Here is a 26,385-nt window from a genome sequence, read left to right as displayed (position 1 = left end):
ATAAACTAATACAAATAAATTCCAAATGAAAACTAAATGAAGAAATTATACCATCAATCACATAACACATAACCAAAACAATATAACCAACCCTTGTCTACCTCCACATTCACACACACATACGCAGTCCAGGTGAGTGGCTGAAAGTCCAGGTAGAGCCCGTAGCAGCGCACACGAGCGGCAGCCAAACACACACACATACACCAACCGGCACCACGCGCAGTAGCAGCGGGAGCAGGGTCAGTAACAGGAAGGAAGTCGGTCAGTAGGCCGACAGGACCCCGAACCAAGCCGAAGCAGCAAGGAGGGCAGAAACATAGTAGCAGCAGACTGGCAGCGAAGCAGCGGTAGCATGTAGCCGTGGCTAAACATCCATGACGGATAGTGCTCTTCTTACTCAGCTTTAGCGTCCAAAAACCCCGGTTCAGTCCGGTCACTTAACGTCCCCTCCAAAGAGGGAGAGGGGTGAAGAGGGTCGGCGTGGCGGGGGGAGTAGGCCACCATGCGCCATAACAACCGGCCGGCTACGCGCCGGTCGGCGGCAGTTAACGACCCATTATGTCGCCTCGACCGCGGCGGAGATGCCGGATCTGTGCTCTGCTGCGAGCAGCCATGCAACGACCTGTCAGTGGGCGGGCCGAAGAAGCAGGAAGCGAGAGGTCAGGAGGAGGGACACGGCCTACTTTTATACTCTAGGCTTGAGCAACGATTGGCTACAAGCTAAAAAGGAGTGTCGGTGTAGCAGAACCCTGTGTTCAATATAACAGTGGTGCCTCATACCACTACAATCCATCCCACCCATTTTCATCGTCGACCCGACGATGCTCTTTAAATAAAAATCTAAAACCACGATGCCCTTTAAGCAAGGATCTCGACTCTAAAACCACAGTTTAAAGAAAGCGAGACAGCAATTGAATGGACGGCCGAGGGCCCAGGCTAAACAACCAGCAGCCCACACCCCGGCAAAGTCCTACCACCGAGTTCGACTACGAGCTCAAGTGGCCAAGGTATGGGACTGGCAGTCCATTGGTCGCCTGAAGCTGAAGCCAATGGCAAGATTGAAGTTTCTCTCCGTCCTAAGTCTCAAATGTTGCCGGAAAAAGCCTTCTCTGACAGTGGACACATAAAACTCATTAACGCAAGGGAGAACTCTTGAAAGATCTCCCCACTTTGCTGTCGTGTCAAAAAAACGCCTCTTTATTTCTTCAACCACCTCTCCCTCTGAATTTCTTAAAGACTATAAGCTCTGAGCACTAATACTACGGCTACTGCTACAAAAAAACAAAAACAATGGACTCACCGCTGGTTCGCCTTAAGCTGCAGTTCATTCACACACAGGCAATCACAAGCAATCTGAAAACCAAAAAAAGAGAACATAGAACACACGTCTCCACCTCCACTGAGTATATCCTGCCGACAACGCCAAGTGTAGCACTACGAGGGTGCACTTCTTTTATGTTATATACTAAATTTGTCGCCAACAACGCCACCTTGGGTTAGGGCCCAAGGACCCGTACTAAAGGTCAACTATCACCTATCAAAGGACACTCAGGTTCGTTCACTCAGGGAGGGTAGGAGACGGAGTTCAATGATCACATACAAAAGTTTATTTAAAATTGATGACAAGGTTTGCAAAAAGGAAATAAACAAACAGGCGGCCCAGGAGAAGGGGATTGCAGGCTGAGGCTTACCGGCCGGAGGAGGGGTCAAAAGGGGGAAGGTGAAGCCAAAAGAAAAGGGAGAGCACCCCACTCACACAGCAAAAACGTGATGTGCACACAAAATAAATCTTGAACGGGGGTCACACACACACACGGGGATCAGCACCACCCAGGAGGACCACCACCACCACCGTCGGCCTTCAGCTCTAGGAGGGGGAAAGGAAAACAAAATTAAGAGGGCTCTGTCAAACAAATCAATGATAAACTAATACAAATAAATTCCAAATGAAAACTAAATGAAGAAATTATACCATCAATCACATAACACATAACCAAAACAATATAACCAACCCTTGTCTACCTCCACATTCACACACACATACGCAGTCCAGGTGAGTGGCTGAAAGTCCAGGTAGAGCCCGTAGCAGCGCACACGAGCGGCAGCCAAACACACACACATACACCAACCGGCACCACGCGCAGTAGCAGCGGGAGCAGGGTCAGTAACAGGAAGGAAGTCGGTCAGTAGGCCGACAGGACCCCGAACCAAGCCGAAGCAGCAAGGAGGGCAGAAACATAGTAGCAGCAGACTGGCAGCGAAGCAGCGGTAGCATGTAGCCGTGGCTAAACATCCATGACGGATAGTGCTCTTCTTACTCAGCTTTAGCGTCCAAAAACCCCGGTTCAGTCCGGTCACTTAACGTCCCCTCCAAAGAGGGAGAGGGGTGAAGAGGGTCGGCGTGGCGGGGGGAGTAGGCCACCACGCGCCATACAACCGGCCGGCTACGCGCCGGTCGGCGGCAGTTAACGACCCATTATGTCGCCTCGACCGCGGCGGAGATGCCGGATCTGTGCTCTGCTGCGAGCAGCCATGCAACGACCTGTCAGTGGGCGGGCCGAAGAAGCAGGAAGCGAGAGGTCAGGAGGAGGGACACGGCCTACTTTTATACTCTAGGCTTGAGCAACGATTGGCTACAAGCTAAAAAGGAGTGTCGGTGTAGCAGAACCCTGTGTTCAATATAACAGTGGTGCCTCATACCACTACAATCCATCCCACCCATTTTCATCGTCGACCCGACGATGCTCTTTAAATAAAAATCTAAAACCACGATGCCCTTTAAGCAAGGATCTCGACTCTAAAACCACAGTTTAAAGAAAGCGAGACAGCAATTGAATGGACGGCCGAGGGCCCAGGCTAAACAACCAGCAGCCCACACCCCGGCAAAGTCCTACCACCGAGTTCGACTACGAGCTCAAGTGGCCAAGGTATGGGACTGGCAGTCCATTGGTCGCCTGAAGCTGAAGCCAATGGCAAGATTGAAGTTTCTCTCCGTCCTAAGTCTCAAATGTTGCCGGAAAAAGCCTTCTCTGACAGTGGACACATAAAACTCATTAACGCAAGGGAGAACTCTTGAAAGATCTCCCCACTTTGCTGTCGTGTCAAAAAAACGCCTCTTTATTTCTTCAACCACCTCTCCCTCTGAATTTCTTAAAGACTATAAGCTCTGAGCACTAATACTACGGCTACTGCTACAAAAAAACAAAAACAATGGACTCACCGCTGGTTCGCCTTAAGCTGCAGTTCATTCACACACAGGCAATCACAAGCAATCTGAAAACCAAAAAAAGAGAACATAGAACACACGTCTCCACCTCCACTGAGTATATCCTGCCGACAACGCCAAGTGTAGCACTACGAGGGTGCACTTCTTTTATGTTATATACTAAATTTGTCGCCAACAACGCCACCTTGGGTTAGGGCCCAAGGACCCGTACTAAAGGTCAACTATCACCTATCAAAGGACACTCAGGTTCGTTCACTCAGGGAGGGTAGGAGACGGAGTTCAATGATCACATACAAAAGTTTATTTAAAATTGATGACAAGGTTTGCAAAAAGGAAATAAACAAACAGGCGGCCCAGGAGAAGGGGATTGCAGGCTGAGGCTTACCGGCCGGAGGAGGGGTCAAAAGGGGGAAGGTGAAGCCAAAAGAAAAGGGAGAGCACCCCACTCACACAGCAAAAACGTGATGTGCACACAAAATAAATCTTGAACGGGGGTCACACACACACACGGGGATCAGCACCACCCAGGAGGACCACCACCACCACCGTCGGCCTTCAGCTCTAGGAGGGGGAAAGGAAAACAAAATTAAGAGGGCTCTGTCAAACAAATCAATGATAAACTAATACAAATAAATTCCAAATGAAAACTAAATGAAGAAATTATACCATCAATCACATAACACATAACCAAAACAATATAACCAACCCTTGTCTACCTCCACATTCACACACACATACGCAGTCCAGGTGAGTGGCTGAAAGTCCAGGTAGAGCCCGTAGCAGCGCACACGAGCGGCAGCCAAACACACACACATACACCAACCGGCACCACGCGCAGTAGCAGCGGAGCAGGGTCAGTAACAGGAAGGAAGTCGGTCAGTAGGCCGACAGGACCCCGAACCAAGCCGAAGCAGCAAGGAGGGCAGAAACATAGTAGCAGCAGACTGGCAGCGAAGCAGCGGTAGCATGTAGCCGTGGCTAAACATCCATGACGGATAGTGCTCTTCTTACTCAGCTTTAGCGTCCAAAAACCCCGGTTCAGTCCGGTCACTTAACGTCCCCTCCAAAGAGGGAGAGGGGTGAAGAGGGTCGGCGTGGCGGGGGGAGTAGGCCACCACGCGCCATACAACCGGCCGGCTACGCGCCGGTCGGCGGCAGTTAACGACCCATTATGTCGCCTCGACCGCGGCGGAGATGCCGGATCTGTGCTCTGCTGCGAGCAGCCATGCAACGACCTGTCAGTGGGCGGGCCGAAGAAGCAGGAAGCGAGAGGTCAGGAGGAGGGACACGGCCTACTTTTTATACTCTAGGCTTGAGCAACGATTGGCTACAAGCTAAAAAGGAGTGTCGGTGTAGCAGAACCCTGTGTTCAATATAACAGTGGTGCCTCATACCACTACAATCCATCCCACCCATTTTCATCGTCGACCCGACGATGCTCTTTAAATAAAAATCTAAAACCACGATGCCCTTTAAGCAAGGATCTCGACTCTAAAACCACAGTTTAAAGAAAGCGAGACAGCAATTGAATGGACGGCCGAGGGCCCAGGCTAAACAACCAGCAGCCCACACCCCGGCAAAGTCCTACCACCGAGTTCGACTACGAGCTCAAGTGGCCAAGGTATGGGACTGGCAGTCCATTGGTCGCCTGAAGCTGAAGCCAATGGCAAGATTGAAGTTTCTCTCCGTCCTAAGTCTCAAATGTTGCCGGAAAAAGCCTTCTCTGACAGTGGACACATAAAACTCATTAACGCAAGGGAGAACTCTTGAAAGATCTCCCCACTTTGCTGTCGTGTCAAAAAAACGCCTCTTTATTTCTTCAACCACCTCTCCCTCTGAATTTCTTAAAGACTATAAGCTCTGAGCACTAATACTACGGCTACTGCTACAAAAAAACAAAAACAATGGACTCACCGCTGGTTCGCCTTAAGCTGCAGTTCATTCACACACAGGCAATCACAAGCAATCTGAAAACCAAAAAAAGAGAACATAGAACACACGTCTCCACCTCCACTGAGTATATCCTGCCGACAACGCCAAGTGTAGCACTACGAGGGTGCACTTCTTTTATGTTATATACTAAATTTGTCGCCAACAACGCCACCTTGGGTTAGGGCCCAAGGACCCGTACTAAAGGTCAACTATCACCTATCAAAGGACACTCAGGTTCGTTCACTCAGGGAGGGTAGGAGACGGAGTTCAATGATCACATACAAAAGTTTATTTAAAATTGATGACAAGGTTTGCAAAAAGGAAATAAACAAACAGGCGGCCCAGGAGAAGGGGATTGCAGGCTGAGGCTTACCGGCCGGAGGAGGGGTCAAAAGGGGGAAGGTGAAGCCAAAAGAAAAGGGAGAGCACCCCACTCACACAGCAAAAACGTGATGTGCACACAAAATAAATCTTGAACGGGGGTCACACACACACACGGGGATCAGCACCACCCAGGAGGACCACCACCACCACCGTCGGCCTTCAGCTCTAGGAGGGGGAAAGGAAAACAAAATTAAGAGGGCTCTGTCAAACAAATCAATGATAAACTAATACAAATAAATTCCAAATGAAAACTAAATGAAGAAATTATACCATCAATCACATAACACATAACCAAAACAATATAACCAACCCTTGTCTACCTCCACATTCACACACACATACGCAGTCCAGGTGAGTGGCTGAAAGTCCAGGTAGAGCCCGTAGCAGCGCACACGAGCGGCAGCCAAACACACACACATACACCAACCGGCACCACGCGCAGTAGCAGCGGGAGCAGGGTCAGTAACAGGAAGGAAGTCGGTCAGTAGGCCGACAGGACCCCGAACCAAGCCGAAGCAGCAAGGAGGGCAGAAACATAGTAGCAGCAGACTGGCAGCGAAGCAGCGGTAGCATGTAGCCGTGGCTAAACATCCATGACGGATAGTGCTCTTCTTACTCAGCTTTAGCGTCCAAAAACCCCGGTTCAGTCCGGTCACTTAACGTCCCCTCCAAAGAGGGAGAGGGGTGAAGAGGGTCGGCGTGGTGGGGGGAGTAGGCCACCACGCGCCATACAACCGGCCGGCTACGCGCCGGTCGGCGGCAGTTAACGACCCATTATGTCGCCTCGACCGCAGCGGAGATGCCGGATCTGTGCTCTGCTGCGAGCAGCCATGCAACGACCTGTCAGTGGGCGGGCCGAAGAAGCAGGAAGCGAGAGGTCAGGAGGAGGGACACGGCCTACTTTTATACTCTAGGCTTGAGCAACGATTGGCTACAAGCTAAAAAGGAGTGTCGGTGTAGCAGAACCCTGTGTTCAATATAACAGTGGTGCCTCATACCACTACACTCTACTCCGTTATATGGTACGGTAAACTGACTACTAACCAGTACTGCCGCCTAGCGGTCAAACATGTAATAACATCTAATCATAACATTGTTCTTCAATAAAACAACAAACAAAAAAAGCTCCGGTTGAGATGTCACTTCTGTAATCTGAGTAGACAGACTGGTGTTTTTACTGCTGTTTATTTCTACTACTGAACCATAACGAGTTAAAACATTAATGATAATATCGATCTCCAGTCCGCCGCTTGTCAGTGACTCTGTGGGCCCTATTTTGCTGGCGCAACTCATGGGGGCGCAGCGAGGCGAGCCCTGACGCAGCTGGCGAAGTGGTATTTTCGTCCAGTGCAACAAGTGCGCAGCGGATTCGGTAAATTGGCAGACTGCTGTGCGCTGAGATGGGAGTGGTCGCGCAGCAGGGGGAGGTGTCGACAGATTCGCCGTGGCGCAGTGACAATTTGTTGCCGATAGACCGCGCTGAGAGTGCGCCGAAAGCTCGCCAGCTCCAACCTGGTCTAATGTCAGCGCAAGGCGAAGCGCAGCCAGCGCAGTGGCAATTTGACTGCCCAGCGCGCAGTGCTGCTGTCTGTGACTCCACAGGAGGAGGGGATGCCACCTTTAGCTGGAGCAGAGCTGGTCCACACCCCGCTGCAGCTCTATCCATATCTCCTGAGGTGCTGCAGGCTGCTGCCCAACACGGCCATGCAGCAACACTATCGACACGCCGTACGACAGGTGAGCTGCTCAGGTAGGCTACACACACACACACACACACACACACACACACACACACTGGTCTGATCTGGGACCAGCCTCAGTGTGGTGGGGGGTTCGGGTCAATAAGAGGCTGCGTGATGACATCGTGTTTCACCATCAGGACACTTACACTAAATCACTGTGCACCGACAACACACACACACCTCTGCTGACGGGCCAGGTGTAACGCTGCAGACGGATGCTCTACTCTCTCTAGTGACGGTTTCTTTTCTTTTTTTTTATACTTTATTGCAGAATTCAAGTTCATATTCCAGCACATATCTTATCAGTCACTGGCACGTTCCTGCAACATTTATGACATTTTTTAAAACATTTTTTAGTGTGTGTGTGTGTGTGTGAAAAACATCAAAGAAAAAAGTGAAAAATAGATGGATTAAAAAAAAAATAAAAGAATAAAAAATAAATATAGATAATTTTAAGGGGAATATTAATAATAAAGGGGGGGGGGGGGGGACAAAGACAGTTGGGGGAAAAAAAAAAAAAAAGAAAAAGGGCATAAGATAGAAACAAAAATTGCAATATATACATACATAGATTTGTTCTCTTCAGAAATCTAATAAACCTTTCTTCAGAGCTGAAAACATCCGTTTATTTATTTATATAATCAAACCACTTATTCCATCTCTTCAGACATTCTGGTTCTTGTTTTCTGACTCTGTATGTAATTTTTTCCACTTCCAGAATACTGTTTACAGTTCATTTCCAGTTGTTAAAAGAAGGTGAGATAGATTTTTGCCAATTTCTTGTGATTTGTTTCAAAGCTGTTATTCTAAGTATTCTGTATAAATATTTGTCTTTTTCTGTTGTAAGTTCGGCTGGTGTTATTCCTAAAACTATACATTTCGGTTCCAGTGTTTTTTTAAACTGGAAAATTGAAAAGAAAGATTCCATCATTTTTTCCCAAAAAGGTTTTAGTGATGGACAAAATAGAAAATGTGTGAGTGGTTCGCATGGTGCTCCCCACAATTTGGCCAACAGTCTGAGGTAATGGATGTTGTGAATTTAGACTGTATGTTTGGAGTAATGAAAAAACGTGTGTATACCTTCCATGATAATTCCCTCCAATATCCAGAACTTGTTGTTTTGTGTATTGTGCTATAAGCATTTTTCCAATCGTCGTCTTCTATTTGTACTTGATTGATCTTGATTCCACTTTGTCCTAATTAGGTCTTGTGTTTCTTCACTGTCTCCTAGTATTTTATATATTTTTGAGAGCGTATTCTTGATATCTAAATTATAATTTTTTATCATAAAAGTTATTAATTGATGTTGTTCGTGGTGACCCTCACACACACACACACACACACACACACACACCTGTGCTGACGGGCCAGGTGTAACGCTGCAGACGGATGCTGGACTCTCTCTAGTGACGGTTTCTGAGCTGAGGATGCAGAGAGAAGCTGGATGGAGCTGCAGACTGGTTAGATGGACAGTCTGATGACGTCACATGTTTATTGTTGAGTTTAGATTTGATGATCCTGAATTGATTGATTGATTTGATCCTGATCAGATGTTGTTAGTGTTCAGTGAGTTTGTCGTTTGTTTTCCTGTTTGTTCTTTGTGTTTTTATTTCATTTCTCCACGTCGGGGCACCAGAGAATAAATATGTGGGGCTACGGTGGGAGGGAGGAGTCACTACTGTCACTGTCATTTCATCTTCAACATCATGTGGAGGAAAACATTAAAGGACAATTCCGGGCAAATTCACTTCAGGGCTGTATGTTCCTAACATTTTAGGTCTAACAGAAGGAATCTGAAGGTTTTCAGTTTAATGTCTCCTGTTTTGCGGTAGTTATGGTCTGTCCCTGCGTCGCCACGGCAACGATGAATGGGAGCGGGTTGAAGTTCTCACTGCTTAGGCTGTTTCCATCCCTCAAAGCCACAGACAGTGTCAGATGGAGACTCAAACATGCAGCCAGAAGTTTATTTACTTCAACAAGCCGACATGTTTGTAAAAACTAGATCTAATTCAAAGTCTGGCGGAGTCGAGACCCAAGTTGACGCTCGGTGTGTTCAGGTGCAGTGGGAAGCTCCCGTTTGTGTCAGAAACACAGGAATATCAACTCTGGACTTGAAGCTTGAAGTAAATAAACTTCTGGCTGCATGTTTGAGTCTCCATCTGACGCTGTCTGTGGCTTTGAGGGATGGAAACAGCCTAAGCAGCAGAACTTCAATCCGCTCCCATTCATCGTTGCCGTGGCAACGCGGGGACAGACCATAACTACCGCAAAACAGGAGACATTAAACTGAAAACCTTCAGATTCCTTCTTTTAGACCTGAAATGTTAAGAACATACAGCCCAGAGTGAAATTGTCCTTTAAAGTAACAGTGATGATGATGATGATGATGATGATGATGATGATGATGATGATGATGTCACTACAGGTTATTATCCATGAGGGAGGTTTGATTGACAGCCAGCAGTAGTAAACACACGTCAACAAACACAAACTGTAGCAGCTGTTTATTTATTCATTGTTTGTATTTAGTGTTGTTTACTTTAATATTTAGTTTAGATCTGATTTTCCTGAATTGATTTATTTGATTTAACTCTGATCAGATTCTGTTTTATTTGTAGTTAAAACTGGACTTTGCATGGTCATGATGTTTCTCTCAGCTGTCTACACCACGACCCATGGTGCAGCAGTGGCCCTTTGATTCTTTAGGGTTTAAAGTTTGATTTGAAGCTTTTCTTAGTTTCCACAAACAGCCACTACAATGACTGATCGCCTGTCTGATCTCCTCAGGTCCCTGCTGCTGCTGCTGCTGCTGCTGCTGCTGCTGCTACTGCTGCTGCTGCTGCTGCTGCTGCTGCTGCTGCTGCTGCTGCTGCATTCACACATTCACACACAGATCAGGAAAACCTGAGAAAATCCAGGATTAAGTCTGAAACTGAGGATTATTTTCATTATTATCAGTTATTCTCGTCCAAAACGTCCAATTCTTCCATTTAGATTTTAAAAATGAAGGAAAGAAACACAGTGGAAAAACTCAAACCAGAGAAATAATAATGATAATCATGATGATAATATTATTAATAAAGTGTCCTGATTGATGAGTTTGTGTTTCCAGGGTTACACCAGTCACTCAGATGAGGATGACCCAGAGAGGATCCAGATGATCATCCAGAGAGCGATAACAGACGCTGACTGGATTCTAGATAAAGTGAGTTTATTATTATTAATAATAATAATAATAATAATAATAATAATAATAATACTGTCAGACAGACCAACACACGTCAGCCTGTCCTCTCTGTGGTTGCAGTACACCAAGAAGAAGTGAGGAGAAGGAGGCAGCAGCTGCTCACATCAACTATGAAGCTCATTGTTTCTATCAGATAAATATTCATATCAGTGTAAAAACTGTTCAGACTGAAATGTGATTTAGTGACGTTTGATATTTTTAAATAAAGTTGTTCTCGCTGACTGTGGCTCCTTGGTCTCATTGACAGTGTGAGGACAGAGGTTATTCAACATGAGGGTTGACACTTTTATTATTAAATGGTTTTATTGGTTCTTAACAAACAGGACACAACAAGTCAGGGTAAACGTCTCTCTCAGCCTCTTCACGTTATATGTAGAGGGCGGGAAAAAAGAGCCTCTCATTAGTAGGATGTCATACACACACACACATTATTTTTTATTTTCTTCTTTCTCTTTATTTTCATTTATTTCAGTTACATCCTGAGTCAGACTCCCATACAGGTCATTTTGTTGTCATTCCACTTTGTGACCATAGGTGGCACTGTGATACCAGGTTCAGTGAGAAACTCCTGACTCAAGCCCATCCCATTCCCATACACTAGGAGGCAGAATAAAATGGTGTTTGAGACAGTCAGACACTTTCTTACTGTTCCACAGGTATGTAAAACGTGAAAAACAACTTAAAAATTGTGACTTTTGAGGTCACGTCAATGTATTTAGAATGGTTTGATAACTTTGGTGTATTTGTCAATGCAGCCACAGTATACTCACACTTGTTTGTGTTATTTTTTATATACGTATTGAAGTTCTATGCATATATAGTTAAACTCAAGTATTTGCCTGATATTAATAAATATTGTCCTATAGTTTTCTTTTCTACAGAGCTTTATAATATTGGTTCACTTATTCTGATTCTTACATTTATTTTCTGCCTCTTTAGTTCTTTGTTGAATAACTTCTCTGTAGAGTGTATTTGTCTTTTGACATGCGTTTCCTAATCCCTTCATGATCCATGGTCCATCTATATACTTTAGTTTGCTGCTTTGTTGTTTGTTTCACTGGACACTTTTTGTTTAATAATGATGTGAATATTCTTAAAATGTTCCATATACATTGTCAATATGGTTTTCATTATAAAGTGTTTCCAAGTCATTCCTAAACACATTGATGCTTTCCTCTGTCCTCACTCTGCTGTAATGTGTTTTATTTATTTGTCTTGTACTTGCTGCTGTAACAGAGTTAAGGAGTTAGTAATTCCACTAACTGTAATTCTGTTATTATGGAAGCTGCACTACACTTAGTTTATTATTATTATTGATCTGCCTGTTACAATATGAAGTCGTTCACTCCTTTATTTATTTTTTATGTATTTATTATGATCTATGAGTTAGAAGCTCTTATTTTGAAAGGCCACACTAACGAGCCCCTGCAGACTTGGCGGGTTGACCCGTTTCTAGGCAACAGTCTGCTGTGGGAGCCTCGTGGTAGGTTGACTTGTACTGAGCTCCGTTAATCTAACTTTCTATTTGAGGGTTAAAGGTGACTTTATTGATCATACATGTGAAGTTCTGCTCCAGACAACAACTGCTGATGTTCTGTGATGATGCTGAGTGAGAGACATGACAAGTTCATTGATACGGAAAAGCTTTTCACTCACTTTGATAGCTTCATGTTAGCTTGTGGCTAATCCTAGCAGCGTGACTGTTGAACAGGCAGAGAGTGTTGTGAAGGTTATTCTGGGCTGTGGTTCTGCTGGCTCCACTGGTTTTTGGATATAGGCTCATGCTGAACATTGTATTGATAAACTCATCAGTCATTCTGTGCTGATTGGGATGTAGCAGATCAGTGTTTAATAGCTAACGTTTAGCTTCATTGTTGCTGTGGAGCCGTGGTTCTGCTGGACTTCTTCCTGTCTCTGCCCAATCACAGATGAGAGGTTTCATCAGCAAAACTTCACACTCTTTTAGTTAAGAAACAAAAAACACATTGATCACATCATTTTGTCTCTGGTCTTTCTAAAAACCAGATACATCTACATGAATTTGGCTTCTGGTTTCAAAATAAAACAACAATAACAGTAAAAAACTAAAAAGGCACCATTTTTCATAAGTTTTTAATTTCTTGATTGTGACACCAATGATGTCATAATTTCTTTTAGTTTTAAAATAAATCCCAGACTTGTGTTTTTAAATGATAATAAATGATGGATGATGTGATGAGACTCAGACCTGAAACAGTGAACATTTAACACTCACCTGTTCATATTCTTCTCAATGTAACGCAGTGCCCCCTAACAACCACAAGGGGTCAGGGCATGAACTTCTCTGTCCTCACTCTAAAAAGTAACTCAGAGGAGCTTTTACCACCACTTGATTTAATACATGGGCACAAGTTAAAAATTCTAATTAGTTGTTTTAGAGCAACCTTCTAAGTTGCAAACTTTATTTTATAAGTTGCGTTCAAATAATAATGTTGGTAATTGCATCAACTTAATTTTGCATGTGATTTATACTCAAATTTAATTGTTAATGGCTTTGAAACCAAATTCAAGTTGTACTTACTTAACTAAGTTGGCTTGATAACTTAATTTTTCTCCACAATGACATTACAATTTCAAGTTCTCACCCACATAACATGCCTGGACCAGTTCCGATAGCAAGACGGTGTGTTAGCTGGAGAAACTCAATATAAAGGACATTTCATGGTGAGTATTATTTCCTTTACATGTAACAGTTCTACGAAAATAATGAATTTGCACGTCTTTCATTACGTTTCATTAAGATATGTGCTGAGCAAGAGAGTCAATGAGAAGAGCCTTATTCAAGTTTTGCTTATATATGTGGCCATATTAAGCTACGTAATGTTATCTAATTTCATATCATTTGTTCATTCACATAGATGGCTGAATTTTTTCCACTATAGGCAAATTGTTGTTTGATCAAACTGTGGATATTGCTGTGAGGGCTGTGAAACTGTGTACATATGAATCCTCTACAAAGATAGAAATTGCTAAAGCATTGCAGGTTGTGCAATGGTCATTGTGGGGAATATCTACCATGTACAGTTGACATTTGAAAATACATGAGTTTGTGACATGAATGGAATTTTAGCACTAATATCCATGGAATATTTGTCTCCCACAGAAGCTGAAAGCATATGCTGCACCTTACTCCCTGCAAGAAGACCTGCTAAAGAGGTATGGATCTTACCATTATGATTTATCATACTATGATTTGTGTGTGTGTGTGTGTGTGTGTGTGTGTGTGTGTGTGTGTGTGTGTGTGTGTGTGTGTGTGTGTGTGTGTGTGTGTGTGTGTGTGTGTGTGTGTGTGTGTGTGTGTGTGGCTCAACTGATTAACTGAATCCATACACACACTACAAACTTAAACACTAACGTATTATAACGTTATATGTTTTAATTTACTTTACTAGGACAATGATGAGTTTGAGGCCAGCCTTGATGAAAACTGCTATCATTGGTGACCAGTCTACCCCTGCATCTGACCACGGACAGCAGCCACTGTGGTGGAGGGAACAAAAGGATACCCCAAGGCGCTGTGCTTTGCTGATGGACATATAGCTCTCAACCTGAGCTAGACCAACTACGTGGAACTTATATAGCCTACTTTGGAACCTTATCAGAAGTTGTTCCCCGACCTTAATGGACTGAAAGCCATTGCAAATGTGATGAATCCCAAGAAGAGGTGTTTTGTTGTTGTTTTTTGAATATTGTGTTAAAATACTGAACTGCAGTTTGAAATAAAAAAAATGTTAATTTCACAAAGATAGTGTTTGAACTAATGTCTTTCTTAAAAGCTACTACATGAACAAAAACATGAAAACACAAAAAGGTAAAAATAAAAATATAATTGGAGCAACTTAATTTTTTTAATGTTTGCTACTTAAAAAGGTGTGTACATTGTTATAGTAATTAACTAGATAACATGGTAAAACTAGTTGGAGCAACTCAATTTTTTGAGTTATGAACTTAAAAACTTGCCTTTAGGCTTAGAATTATTAAGTAAGAGGTAATTAAAATAATCTTTGACTGAAGAGGTAAAGCTAATTCCCCCAACGTAATGTTGTTTGTTGGTTCAATGTAATTTCAAATTAAGTTGTCATAACTAAGAAAGGCTAATGGAAACTGTTGCGTAACTTGCGTTGATTTTTTTTGTTGAGTCTAAACATTTCTTTTTAGAGTGCTGTAGCTTTGACAGTGTTTAAAGAAAAGTCCAGTAAATAGCTGTTAAAAGCAGGAGGTCAGCTTGTGGAAACATCAGTGTGCTTCACCATGGTCTGACTGGAGTTTTCTTCACTAACAGCTTCTCCTTCATGGATGCTGACGACCTGTGAGCTCCATGAAGGCTCATGACAGAGGCTCATCACAGCTGCTGCTGCTACATCACATGCTGTCCACCTGGATTCATCAGCCAGCACATCTTCCCATGTGTCACAGCTGATCTACAGGGATTCAGGCAGCGTTCACACAGACTCTACACAAAGGTCAGAGACAGTCACATCCACCAGCACTGATACACAACTCTGAGTATTGATCTATTAGTATTAAGTTTATTAAAGGGATAGTTCACCCTAGAATGATATTTCGCTCATTATCTACTCACCCTCATGTTGACTAAGGGCTTGAAGAAGTTTCAGAGTCCTCCGTGGCTTCTCTGAGTTACAGGGGGTCTCAGCGTAGCAGTGCATGTCCATATAACGGTTGCAAAGGGACACCGGAGCTCTTCGTAAAAAAACACACACAAAAAAACATCCAAATACCTCCATGATGCTCGTATGTAATGTCCGTCTTGTGCTGACGCCCCAAATTGCGTAATTGTCCCGAAAAAAATTAAATAAGTCTATATTTTAAGCTTGTTTGTAGCGGAAGCTTCTCGAAGCTCCTCTTCCTGGTCCGTCCAAATCTCGCGTGATTTGCGCCGGCGTCAGCATGCGTCAGTGCGGTTACTGCGAATCACGCGAGATTTGGACGGACCAGGAAGAGGAGCTTCGAGAAGCTTCCGCTACAAACAAGCTTAAAATATAGACTTATTTAATTTTTTTCGGGACAATTACGCAATTTGGGGCTTCAGCACAAGACGGACATTACATACGAGCATCATGGAGGTATTTGGATGTTTTTTTGTGTGTGTTTTTTTACGAAGAGCTCCGGTGTCCCTTTGCAACCGTTATATGGACATGCACTGCTACGCCGAGACCCCCTGTAACTCAGAGAAGCCACGGAGGACTCTGAAACTTCTCCCAGCCCTTAGTCAACATGAGGGTGAGTAGATAATGAGCGAAATATCATTCTAGGGTGAACTATCCCTTTAAGTTACCAAGATGGTCGGCTACACAGCTGATGAGTTTCTAAGACTGAAATGGTCTGGGTATCATCACATAATCCATATTTGTTCTTTTTCTAAAGGAAAATAACTTGTAAATCTGCTGTTTCAAAATGAACATGGAAAAAAAAGCTTTTGGCATCAGAAGAGAAAAAAAAAAAAACTGTCAAAATGGTGCATCTTTGGTGTTTGACAGTTTCTTTTATTTGGCTTTTATTTATATTTATTCACTCTTGATGTCCTCTTCCTGTCTGTGCACTGAGCTACTGTCTCTGTCAAATGAGAATGCAAATAAGACACCATGTCTTAATGAGAGTACCTGTATAGATAAAGGTTAAATTAAAAATGAAATGAAATGAAAAGATTAATTAGAAAAACTCAGAATTTGAATGTTTTGTTTGATTTTCTTTCTTTCTGTTATGAAACAAAAACCAAATTGAACAAATGATTTTGTTTCTAATCTTTGGTTTAATTAAATTAAAAATCAGATCCATCCATATGAATATGGTTTCTGGTTTCAAATAAATAATTATAAAAGGAATTTAAAAATAAAGAAGAAGAATTTCATGCCTTGGTTGTGACACCAAAAATCTCTCATTCTCTTTTGGTTTGAAAGTAAATCACAGACTGATGTTTATTAGAGATACATTTTTCATTTAGTTAAGAAACAAAGAACAAATTGATCACATGATTTCATTTCTAGTCTTTGGTTTATAATGATGTTTTTAAATGATAATAAATGATGGATGACGTGATGAGACTCAGACTAAAACAGTGAAGATTTAACACTCACCTGTTCATATTATCATCAATGTAACGCAGTGCCACCTAACAACCACAAGGGGTCAGGGCATGAACATGAATGAACACTCATATGAAAGTGGTGTGTTCAGGTGGAAGGTCACATGACCAGGCTGGACTGCAGGCTCACTTCACTGTGTTTCAGAGTGGACTGGTTTCTGGCTCTAGTCTGAGCAACATGACTGGGAACACAGTCAGTCCACTGTTGAAGAACCATAACAACTGTAACCTACAGACTACATGAGTATAGTAGTTACAGGAGAAGCTTATGCACTGCAAAAACCCCCAAATCTTTCCAAGAATATTTGTCTTATCTCTTGTCAAAATGTCTCATTTCTAGTCAAAACTAATCTCTTTCCACTTAAAATAAAACTCATCACCTAAAAATTAACTTGTTTTTAGATCATTTTCACTTGTTTCAAACTAATTTTCACTTGAAATAAGTAGAAAAATCTGCCAGTGAAAGCAAGTTTTTTTGTGCTTGTAATAAGAAAGAAAAAAATGCTCCACTATCAGATTTGTTTTACTTATTTCAATTGAAAATCTGCTTGAAAGAAGTAAAAAGTGTCTAAAAACAAGCTGCTTTTTAATGTGATGAGTCGTATTTTGAGTGTAATGAGATTAGTTTCGACTGGAAAAAAGACAAATGTTCTTGGTAAGAGTTTGAGTTTTTGCAGTGTGGGTTAAGGTAGGAGCCAGCCAATCATCTTCAATCAAACACTATGACAACTAGTATCATATATCGCCGTGACGACAGAGAAGTGACATTGTCAGCGAGCCACACGGCTGCAACAAAGGATGTAAGGAGCCACCAGAGCAGCAGAGAGAGGTGAGTTCACTATTCACTACTATTAATGATGCACAGTAGAGTCTGTTGCAGAGCAGCGTCCATGTCAGAGATTACAAGAGTTTTTATTACAACAACTGTCACATTCACTGAAAAAGCTCGGGACTTTCGGGGTGACCTCCGTGTTATGTGGCCCACTGAATATGGCAGTAGTGGAACTCCCATCATGCCTCTGGGCCGAGCCGACGGCGTTGTGGATGTGATGCTGCGTGTTGATGAATGCTATGCTAGTGGATTAAATGGATGAGTAATGAGACTTTGACAGGAACCACATGGGGCTTTGAACCATGGATTTTCATCAACGACAACACTGACTAACAACAAAGATAATGTTCAGTAAAGTCAGATGTGTTAAACCTACAGTCACTGATGTTGTGCTTCATTTGTTTGAATCATCATCAGGAATCAGAGTTTAGTTGAAACTGTTTCCATTGTTACTAACAGGTGAATATTGTATGTAACAGACTACAACTGGTCAGATGTAAATGAGTACGAGAGCCTTTACTTTCTGACCTCTTTATGTTGACATGTATATTCACACAGTTGTTCTGCTGACACTTCTATACTTCTATATTTCCTGTATCCACTGCGAAAACTCAAAATCTTTCCAAGAATATTTGTCTTTTCGTTTCTTGTCAAAATGTCTAATTTCTGGTCAAAACTAATCTCTTTCCACTTTAAATAAGACCTAAAAATTTACTTGTTTTTAGACAGTTTTCACTTGTTTCAAACTAATTTTCACTTGAAATTAGTAGAAAAATCTGCCAGTGAAAGCAAGTTTTTGTCCTTGTAATAAGGAAGAAAATCTTGCTCCACTGTCAGATTTTTCTACTTATTTCATGTGAAAATCTGCTTGAAAGAAGTAAAAAGTGTCTAAAAACAAGTTAATTTTTAATGTGATGAGTCTTATTTTAAGTATAATGAGATTTGTCTTGACTAGAAATGACATTTTGATTAAAAATAAGACAAATGTTCTTGGTGAGATTTTGAGTTTTTGCAGTGTCATTGTGTAGACTTCAGTCTGTTTTTCACTGTTCTCCACAGTTCTATGCTACAGTCAGGATTAGAGGTGAGTATTATAAACTCTTTCTTATTTATTCAGTCATTGTCATTGTGTATTGTTAAAGTAGAATTAGTGTCATTGATTTCTGCTCAACTCAGCCACATGTGGTCTGTAACAGCCAAACTAATGAGCTGCTCCTGTAACATGTATTTAAAGTGGATGTGGACTGAAGGACACTTGAATTTGACCACTGAGACAGTTGAAGACATGAAATAAATCAATGTGTTTGTTGTGAACTGATGAACAGGTGGTGAACTTCAGTCAGGATGAGACGCTGCTGACACACACACACACTTCACAGAAACCATCCCATCCAAGTACAAAACACTGACATGTGTGCAAACTTAAGTATCAAAGAATCTCCTGTTTATCACACACACAATATTACAGACACATGGTCAAAGTAACACAAGGGAGGTGAGTTACCGTAGCAACAATCAACATGTTCCCAGGTGAACTGAACCATACACAACGCAGAGAAGAAACAGAAGGAGTCCAGCAACGTGTCGCCCATTCTGCAGCAGCACAACAAGACCACAGTGTGTGTGTACTGAGACACACACTACACACACACACACACAAAGTTTGTTCAACTTTTAAAAAAACTTCTGTTTCTTTGTTTGTTTGTTTGTTTGTTTTGGAAGAGCGTTCATTTTCAGAAGACATCCTCCTCTCTGAAAAAGAAAAACCAACTCCGCCTCTTCCTGGTTAACAGTTGTAAAGAAGAAGTACATAATGATGATTATGATGATGATGATGATGCTGGCGTAAATATTATGCATTTTATAGCTGCGTGTTGAGAAGTAAGTCAACCTGTTCATTTAAAACTAAAATATATGTTTTTTATATATTATTTTACTGTGTAATAATTCAAGTCTTTTAGATGAGCTCCACCACAGCTTTCATCTCCTCACTCTTCCCAGATACCGTTGTGTGCACACCCTGTGTTTAAGCATATTTCTGTATTTTTATTATTATTGTTATTCTCATCATATTTAATCACTGGAGATTTGTCTTGAATATGAAGGTGCTGCTACAGTCACAAACCAGTAAGCTACTATACTGTGTATATTTATAGATACATATATGTAATAAGTGTGGGTAGCATGTTTCTGTTCCCTCTGTCTGACAGATCACATCTGCCCCCGTCACGTTTCCAATCAAGGACGTTGGTTTTTAAAAGTTTGAACTGCACAAAGCATCTGAAGGGAAAACTCCACTCCTGCGTTCATCATCTTACATCTGTGTGTTTCTGTCTGAACGTTGCGTTTACTGAACGTCGGCTTGTTTCACAGTTCATGTTTATGATTCTTTTTTGTTTTTTTTGTAACACTTTACTTGAATACGTGTTGATAAGACTGACATAACACCGTCATAACCACGACATGACACCTGTCATAAACATCAATGAATACTGATGACAGCTGTCGTTTAGTGTCATTCGGTAAGTTATGTCACTATGTTTGAGATGTTTTTGTTCTGACAACTTGACATAAAGATGACATAACCTGTCATAGCAGACCTCATTGCCAAATTTTAAAAAGTTTTGTCAAGTTTTCATAACCAAAACATCTCAAACAATGTCAACTTTGCATCAAAAGTGACACAACTTAGCGAATGACACTTAACGACAGCTGTCAGAAGTATTCATTAATGTTTATGACAGGTGTCATGTTGTGGTTATGACGGTGTTATGTCAGTCTTATGAACACGTATTCAAGTAAAGTGTAAAGCTGCGTTCACACCGGACCTTTTATTTTTGTTGCTGTCGTATCGCTCCGAAAAAAACGCTCCGTCGCTCAGCTGCGTTCGCTCGTCAACTTGGCACAGAGCCACAGACTCACATTTGGGCTTTGATGGCGTCATGCCCACTGCCATGTGTCTCTGTTTACACCGGCACCACGGGGATTACGGCAGCCAATCAGGGCTGAGCGACTGACGGCCGGAGAGTTGGGATTTCTCATCTCCAGCAACAGAGAGAAAAAAACGCTCCGTCGCTCCGAGCCCCAGCGTTTTTTCACCTGGGCGATTAAACGCTCAATTGCTCGTTTGCATCGACTTAAAGCAGCAGTAAGGTGAATGTTTGTGTTAATCTAAGTCCTAAATAGTTGTATCTTCCGACAGCAATCACTTCTATAGAGTGTTTGGTCTGAAACACGGGTCTGTCAGTCACTCTGCTCTGCTCTGAGCCCAGGAGAAAACTTTCCTTGTATCCTACAACCTTTATCCAATGAGGAGAGAGAACGGCATAAAGGGGCGGTCCTCTCTGTGTGTGCAGCCAAGGGATGCGCCTGAATGTGGTGACGTAGGGACGAGGACCAATAGATCCATGACGAGGGCGGGGGCTGCTAACTCCATCAGCTGACAAGACGTTATGGTGCGTTCAGGGCAACTTGTAACTCGTGTTTTTCCGACCTGTGAAGTCGTACCAGTTCGATCTGGTACGAGTTCACGGGTCAGAAGTTACGAGTGGCCGTTATAGTGACTTTCACCGGTAAAACAGGTCGGAGAAACACGAGTGGGTTGCCTGGAACGCTACAAAGTCGTAAGTCGTGACTTGAAGCTGTAATTTACGGTTTCAAAAGCCTGCCTGGAACGCAGCATTAGCCAAAACGACCGGATCGCGTACTTCTGCTTTAAATTGTAAACTCGTCGCTTGTTCGAAAAACAAAAGGTCCGGTGTGAACGCAGCTTTACCGGGTTTTTTTTATGCTGCCAAACTACCATGGCGACTGCACTGCAGGTGTTAGTGACGTCACGCCGCCTGTCGACCACACATGTACACAACGGCAATAAGAGGAAACGCTCCATCACACACGTGTTGGTCCCGACCAGACAGGACGGCCTCACCACCACCGCTCCATCCTGCAGAACTTTATTGTTATTCTGACAACCAGCGGTGGGTTCTGATTGGTTGAGAGGTTTCTGGATCATTCTCCTTAAAACAAGCCATTGCCCCCAGCCCCCCCCCCACGCTGCAGCTGCAGCCGTGTCGTTACTGATGGATGCACAAGGCTCATTTGTGAGGAAACAACTCTCTGCATGGACTTTGTAAGAGAATATTTTTGCACTATTAACTAGGGATGGGAACCGAAAATCGGTACTTTTTTGGTACCGACCGAATTCCCACCAAAGTACCGAGTATCGATTCACATAAAGTCAATCGGTACCACATTTCGGTACCTGAACGCACCTTCGTCGTGCGTCAGCATGAGCCCCGCACACTCGCGCCCGCCCCCCTTCTCTCTCTCTCACTCTCTCTCTCTCTCTGAAATGAGACGCGGAGAAGCGGTAGCTCCAGCCCGTCGTTTTAAATCACTACGTGAAAAACAGCCGTCCGTCATTTAACAATGACGAACGGACTGTTGTGACAATCCGTACCGAAGCGGTCGGTCATGTCCTCGTCACGTAATGAGAGCACATGTAAACGAGGATGAAGTCTCCCCCTCTCCTCTCGTCAAAACGTGAAGTCCACATGTTGCAGAGTTTGCTGCAGTTTCAGTTTTTTATTTTTTATTTCACAAAGTTTCACACAGAGCTTTCTGATGGCTGTAGGAGTCTCTCCATGTTTCTCCTTTTCCCACAGTAAAAACGGACATTTTTTCAGACAAGACTATAGTCTCATAAACTTTTTTTTTTCATTTTTTTTTTTAATTGAATGACTATTCCATTATTATATTAAAATCATTGCCCATCCCTAAAACATAAAATACTCTTAAAGGCTGAGGAGTTGTGATGTTGTTAGGAGGTAAATATTAACATTTTAGACATTTTTATTTTTTAAATTTTTTTAATTACCACACACACAAAAAGTACCGAAAACAGGTACCGATTGGTACCGGTATCGGTTCCCAGGTACCGAGTATCGATACCGTATCGATTCAAATGCAAAAGGTACCCATCCCTACTATTAACAGTGACCATAATTGTCTTTAAGGGGGAAATGTTTGAAAATGATTTTGTCAGAATTGGATGAGATGATGATCAGAGAGGAAAACAAACAACCCAGAGAGTTTCGGGATTATTTGTCTTTTATTTTTAGACAAAAAAAGAAGGGAATCCTTATTAATATTATTATTATTATTAGTCTGAGTAGAGTTTTTTTGTTTCAGGACGTGGCAGTGCCCTCTTTTACCTCTGATGTGTTTTTGTTACATGATGGACACGTGTGTGAGTCACACCAGGAGAATAATGACCATGACACCGATTACAACACGTCTTAATCTTTGTAAAACCTTGTTACACGATGATGTATTTTCATTGAGCCAAGTGCAATTTCTAATAGGAATTTGTAGCATTATACAAATTGGTTAAAAAAAAAAACACACAAAACAATGTTGTACTTGACTGATTGACAGTGTTGGAGCAACGACGATGCTCATGTGTGACGTGTTCTCTCTGCAAATCCAGTCTCTTACTTTACTTTTCTGGAATCCCTGTATGATTAGTTTTTCTATACTGTTGTTGAGGATATTCATGTTGAGTCTGTTGAATAATGTCAGACCTGGTTCAGATGGCTGTACTAACAGCAGGCAAGTGCATGTGTACAGTGCAAATGTGAAAAACACTTACCTGGAAATAAACATATTTAAATAAAAAGTTCTCTGGATTAAAGTTAAAGTTCAACTAAAGAATATAGTTTCTGGTTTTTAACACCTGTTTTGTTTTGAATAGATTAACTATACACTCTTAATGGCATAAGCTGAGGACGTCACATAAAACCTCAGGGATTCTTCAGCATCTCATTGTTCTGTACTTCTTAAATATATTTGTATTTTTCATCTTTTTCTTGTTTTCACCTCATTTTTAGGTGTATGTAGTGTTGTAATGCTCTAATCTATAGGCTATGTTATTTAAGTCAGCTTTATTGATGATTGCAAAGAAATAGAGGACACAGAGTACGCTATAACATATAATAAAGAAAAAAGTATGAAAAACTGTAAAGTATACTGTACACGAGAAAAAGACCCACAAGGTACACGAGAGGTTTTATATTGATATGCTCTTTTTTTAATAATATACGTACACTATTGAATCAATAAGTGTTGTGTTATCTTTACATTTTTATTCCGTTACTGTGTCCTGAGGTTTCCTCTAAGCAAGATAAGACAAAAGTGGACTATTTTACACTTCTAAGCAAATAGAGGTCAATACATACAATACAATGATTTTTAGTAGCCCACAAGAGTAAACATAGTATTTATATTCTCTTTACTCTTGCTTGTTGTTTATTGCTGCCGTAACAAGTACATTTCCCATAAGTGGGATAAATGAAAGTCTCTTATAGTATGTTTGTTTGTTTCCATAATCCATAATCGACGCTTCCATCTTTGAAAGAAGAGGAAGAAGTTTACAAGAATCACTGAGAAGAGTTTAAAACATCAACTGATTTAATCCATGAATGTGAAAACGTGAGTGAGAGACAGAGACAGAGACAGACATGTAGAGACTGAACTGTCTGTTCAACAGTGAGAAGGTTTCTGTGACAGGAGGAGACTCTGATTCACTCAACACAGACTCACTGAGGAACCAGAATCAAGTGCAAACCCAGGATAGAGAGGTTGAGTGAAGGTGGTGTTGAAGGTGTAGAGGTGGATCAGTGAGTCAGAGGAGACTCTGTAGAAGGACAGAGAGCCAGCAGGACAGTCCACATACACTGCTACTCTGTTAGAGACAGAGGAGGAGGAGGAGGAGGAGGAGGAGGAGGTGATATGTGTTGATCTGTTATTGTGCCAGACACTGTAACGACCATCATCATCACAGTCCAGACTCCAGGACTGATCGTTCATTCCAAACACACAGTCATCACTGCGTCCTTTCCTTCTGATTCCTCTGTAACTCACTGATATATCAACGTTTCCGCTCCACTCGACCTCCCAGTAGCAGCGACCAGTCAGACCAGTTGAACACAGCAGCTGAGGACACTGGTCAAATCTGTCTGGATGATCAGGATATGACTGATTCTCCTCCACATGTGTTGCCTTCCTGTTGTTGTCAGACAGTTTGATGTTTGTGTTCACTGTGTTTGTGTCGATTGTGAGTGGACAGGAATCTGATGGAGAGAACAAGACACAGCTGCAGTTATTGATCATGTGATCAGTTATTGACAGTTTGATGAAGACTCATGAGGTCAGTGATGTGACAGTGTGAAGATGGTTGAATGTGCTGCTTTGTTTCCATGAATCAAAGTAAAAACAGACTTACACTTCCTCAGACCTGGTGTCAACCATGGGACTCCAGCAGGCTCCACCCTGAAAGGAGGAGGGGGGTCAGAGCAGCACCTTCTCTGTCAGCATGCACACATGGACATTACATGGCTCTCACACACACACTGTTTTATCACTGTGTTCACATGGAGGCTGGTATGTCTGGATGAACACTGAGCACAGAGAAGAAGGAGCTGGAGTCTTTATCTAGTGATGATACAGAGCAGGAGGAGACCAGGAGGAAACACTTCATCATGTCTTTTCTCCATGTGATGTCACTGCAGTGTGAGACACACACTTTCACTCTCTGACTCTCAAGCTGCACAAACACACGTCACAGCAAAGAAGATGAAGACACAACAGGTGGAGCTGACCAGCCCAGATATCCCACAATGCACCAGGAAAGAAGAAGAGTGCAGCTGTGAACAGAGGATGGTTTCAGTGTTTGATGAGGAAGGAAACACAATCAACACGTTTGTTAGAGCTCAGTGAAACACACAGTGAGTTTAGTGAGAAACACTGAGTGTGGACTAGGGGTTGCATGACTTCAGATTTTTTAAAGTCGACTCTAATGTTATGAAAGTCGAGTCGACGTTGACTAGTCGCTGATGACATCATTCATATTTTTCCCATCATAACTAAAATCCCAGGAGGAGGGAAATGCTTTGCAACAATCTGTATTCACTGACTGACAGCTCACGCACAGAAATTAGTCCATAGAACAGCAGCTTTATAAACAACAAACTGTAAATCAGTTTTTTTTGTTTTTTTAACACACTCCTATACAAGTGCAAAATAAAATACTCTACTGTCCGTTAAACAATTAGGGAGGAAAACGACTACAGGCCTCGTCACCATCACAGTCCTGTACAGTTTCACTCACAGTTTTTGTTTTTCCTGGTTGGTTGCTGCTGTTGTTGGTTGTTGTTGTTGTGCGCAACGTAAAGCTGTCGATATGAGCAGAGTTTTTTTTTTTTTTTTAATTGCCGCTGGCCCGGACACACTGCCCGCAGCAGACCTGCCAACCTTGAAATGTACCTTATGAGTACTACCCCCCCCCCCACCACCACCACCGGAAAATGCTCTATTTCTTCACCCACGTTCAATTTTACTGTAGATTAACTGTCATTCAACTACTGTTCTACTCTCTGTGCTTTGCTAGGGATGTCATAATATCATAATATGACATTAGGCTGCCTTAATAACAAGCCATGACATTTACTGCAGTATTGTAAACATGTCATGATATCAACATTTCAGGGTATTATAATAGCACAGGACAATAATTATTCCATTATCCATAAGTCAACAACAAGGACATTTGGTCAAAAATAAAATACTGTAGTTTATCTGCCTTTCTCATTCACCAGCCTCTCTCCCCCCCCCCCCCCCCCCCACTCACCTCGCTCCTTCTCCCTCCCTCCCTCACTCACTCACTCACCTCTCTCCTTCTCCCTCCCTCCCTCACTCACTCACTCACCTCCTCCTTCTCCCTCTCTAACTTAAACCTGGTTCTGTATCTGCCGTCACACAACGGTAGTTGTTTTTTCATTAGTGTGAAAAGTTCAACGATGTCTGCGACATCTGCGCGGTCGG

At 42.4% G+C, this 26,385-nt stretch overlaps 3 protein-coding genes across 3 annotated transcripts in view; 1 reads left to right on the top strand and 2 right to left on the bottom strand.

The window, feature by feature from the left end:
- LOC146975187 (protein NLRC3-like) overlaps positions 1 to 26,385 on the bottom strand; it is a 145,525-nt gene that overhangs the window by 99,568 nt on the left and 19,572 nt on the right. The gene's annotated exons all lie outside the window — the stretch shown is intronic.
- LOC146975188 (stonustoxin subunit alpha-like) overlaps positions 1 to 26,385 on the bottom strand; it is a 101,628-nt gene that overhangs the window by 70,055 nt on the left and 5,188 nt on the right. The window contains exon 3 of the mRNA XM_085794565.1: positions 24,788 to 24,834. Within this exon, the coding sequence (XP_085650691.1) occupies positions 24,788 to 24,834 (47 nt within the window). The remainder of the gene's footprint in view (positions 1 to 24,787; positions 24,835 to 26,385) is intronic.
- On the top strand, positions 7,137 to 10,749 carry LOC146975189 (LYR motif-containing protein 9-like). Its single transcript, XM_085794361.1, has 3 exons — positions 7,137 to 7,279; positions 10,397 to 10,489; positions 10,592 to 10,749. Exons 1-3 carry the CDS (start codon positions 7,154 to 7,156, stop codon positions 10,607 to 10,609), a joined length of 237 nt encoding a protein of 78 aa, XP_085650487.1. The 5' UTR covers positions 7,137 to 7,153; the 3' UTR covers positions 10,610 to 10,749.

Source organism: Trachurus japonicus, chromosome 13 (assembly GCF_045865225.1).
Source record: "Trachurus japonicus isolate A0001 chromosome 13, Traja_1.0".
NCBI classification, from domain to species: domain Eukaryota; kingdom Metazoa; phylum Chordata; class Actinopteri; order Carangiformes; family Carangidae; genus Trachurus; species Trachurus japonicus.
Note: the sequence above shows the minus strand (reverse complement) of the source record. Positions and strands in the feature narration are given on the sequence as shown.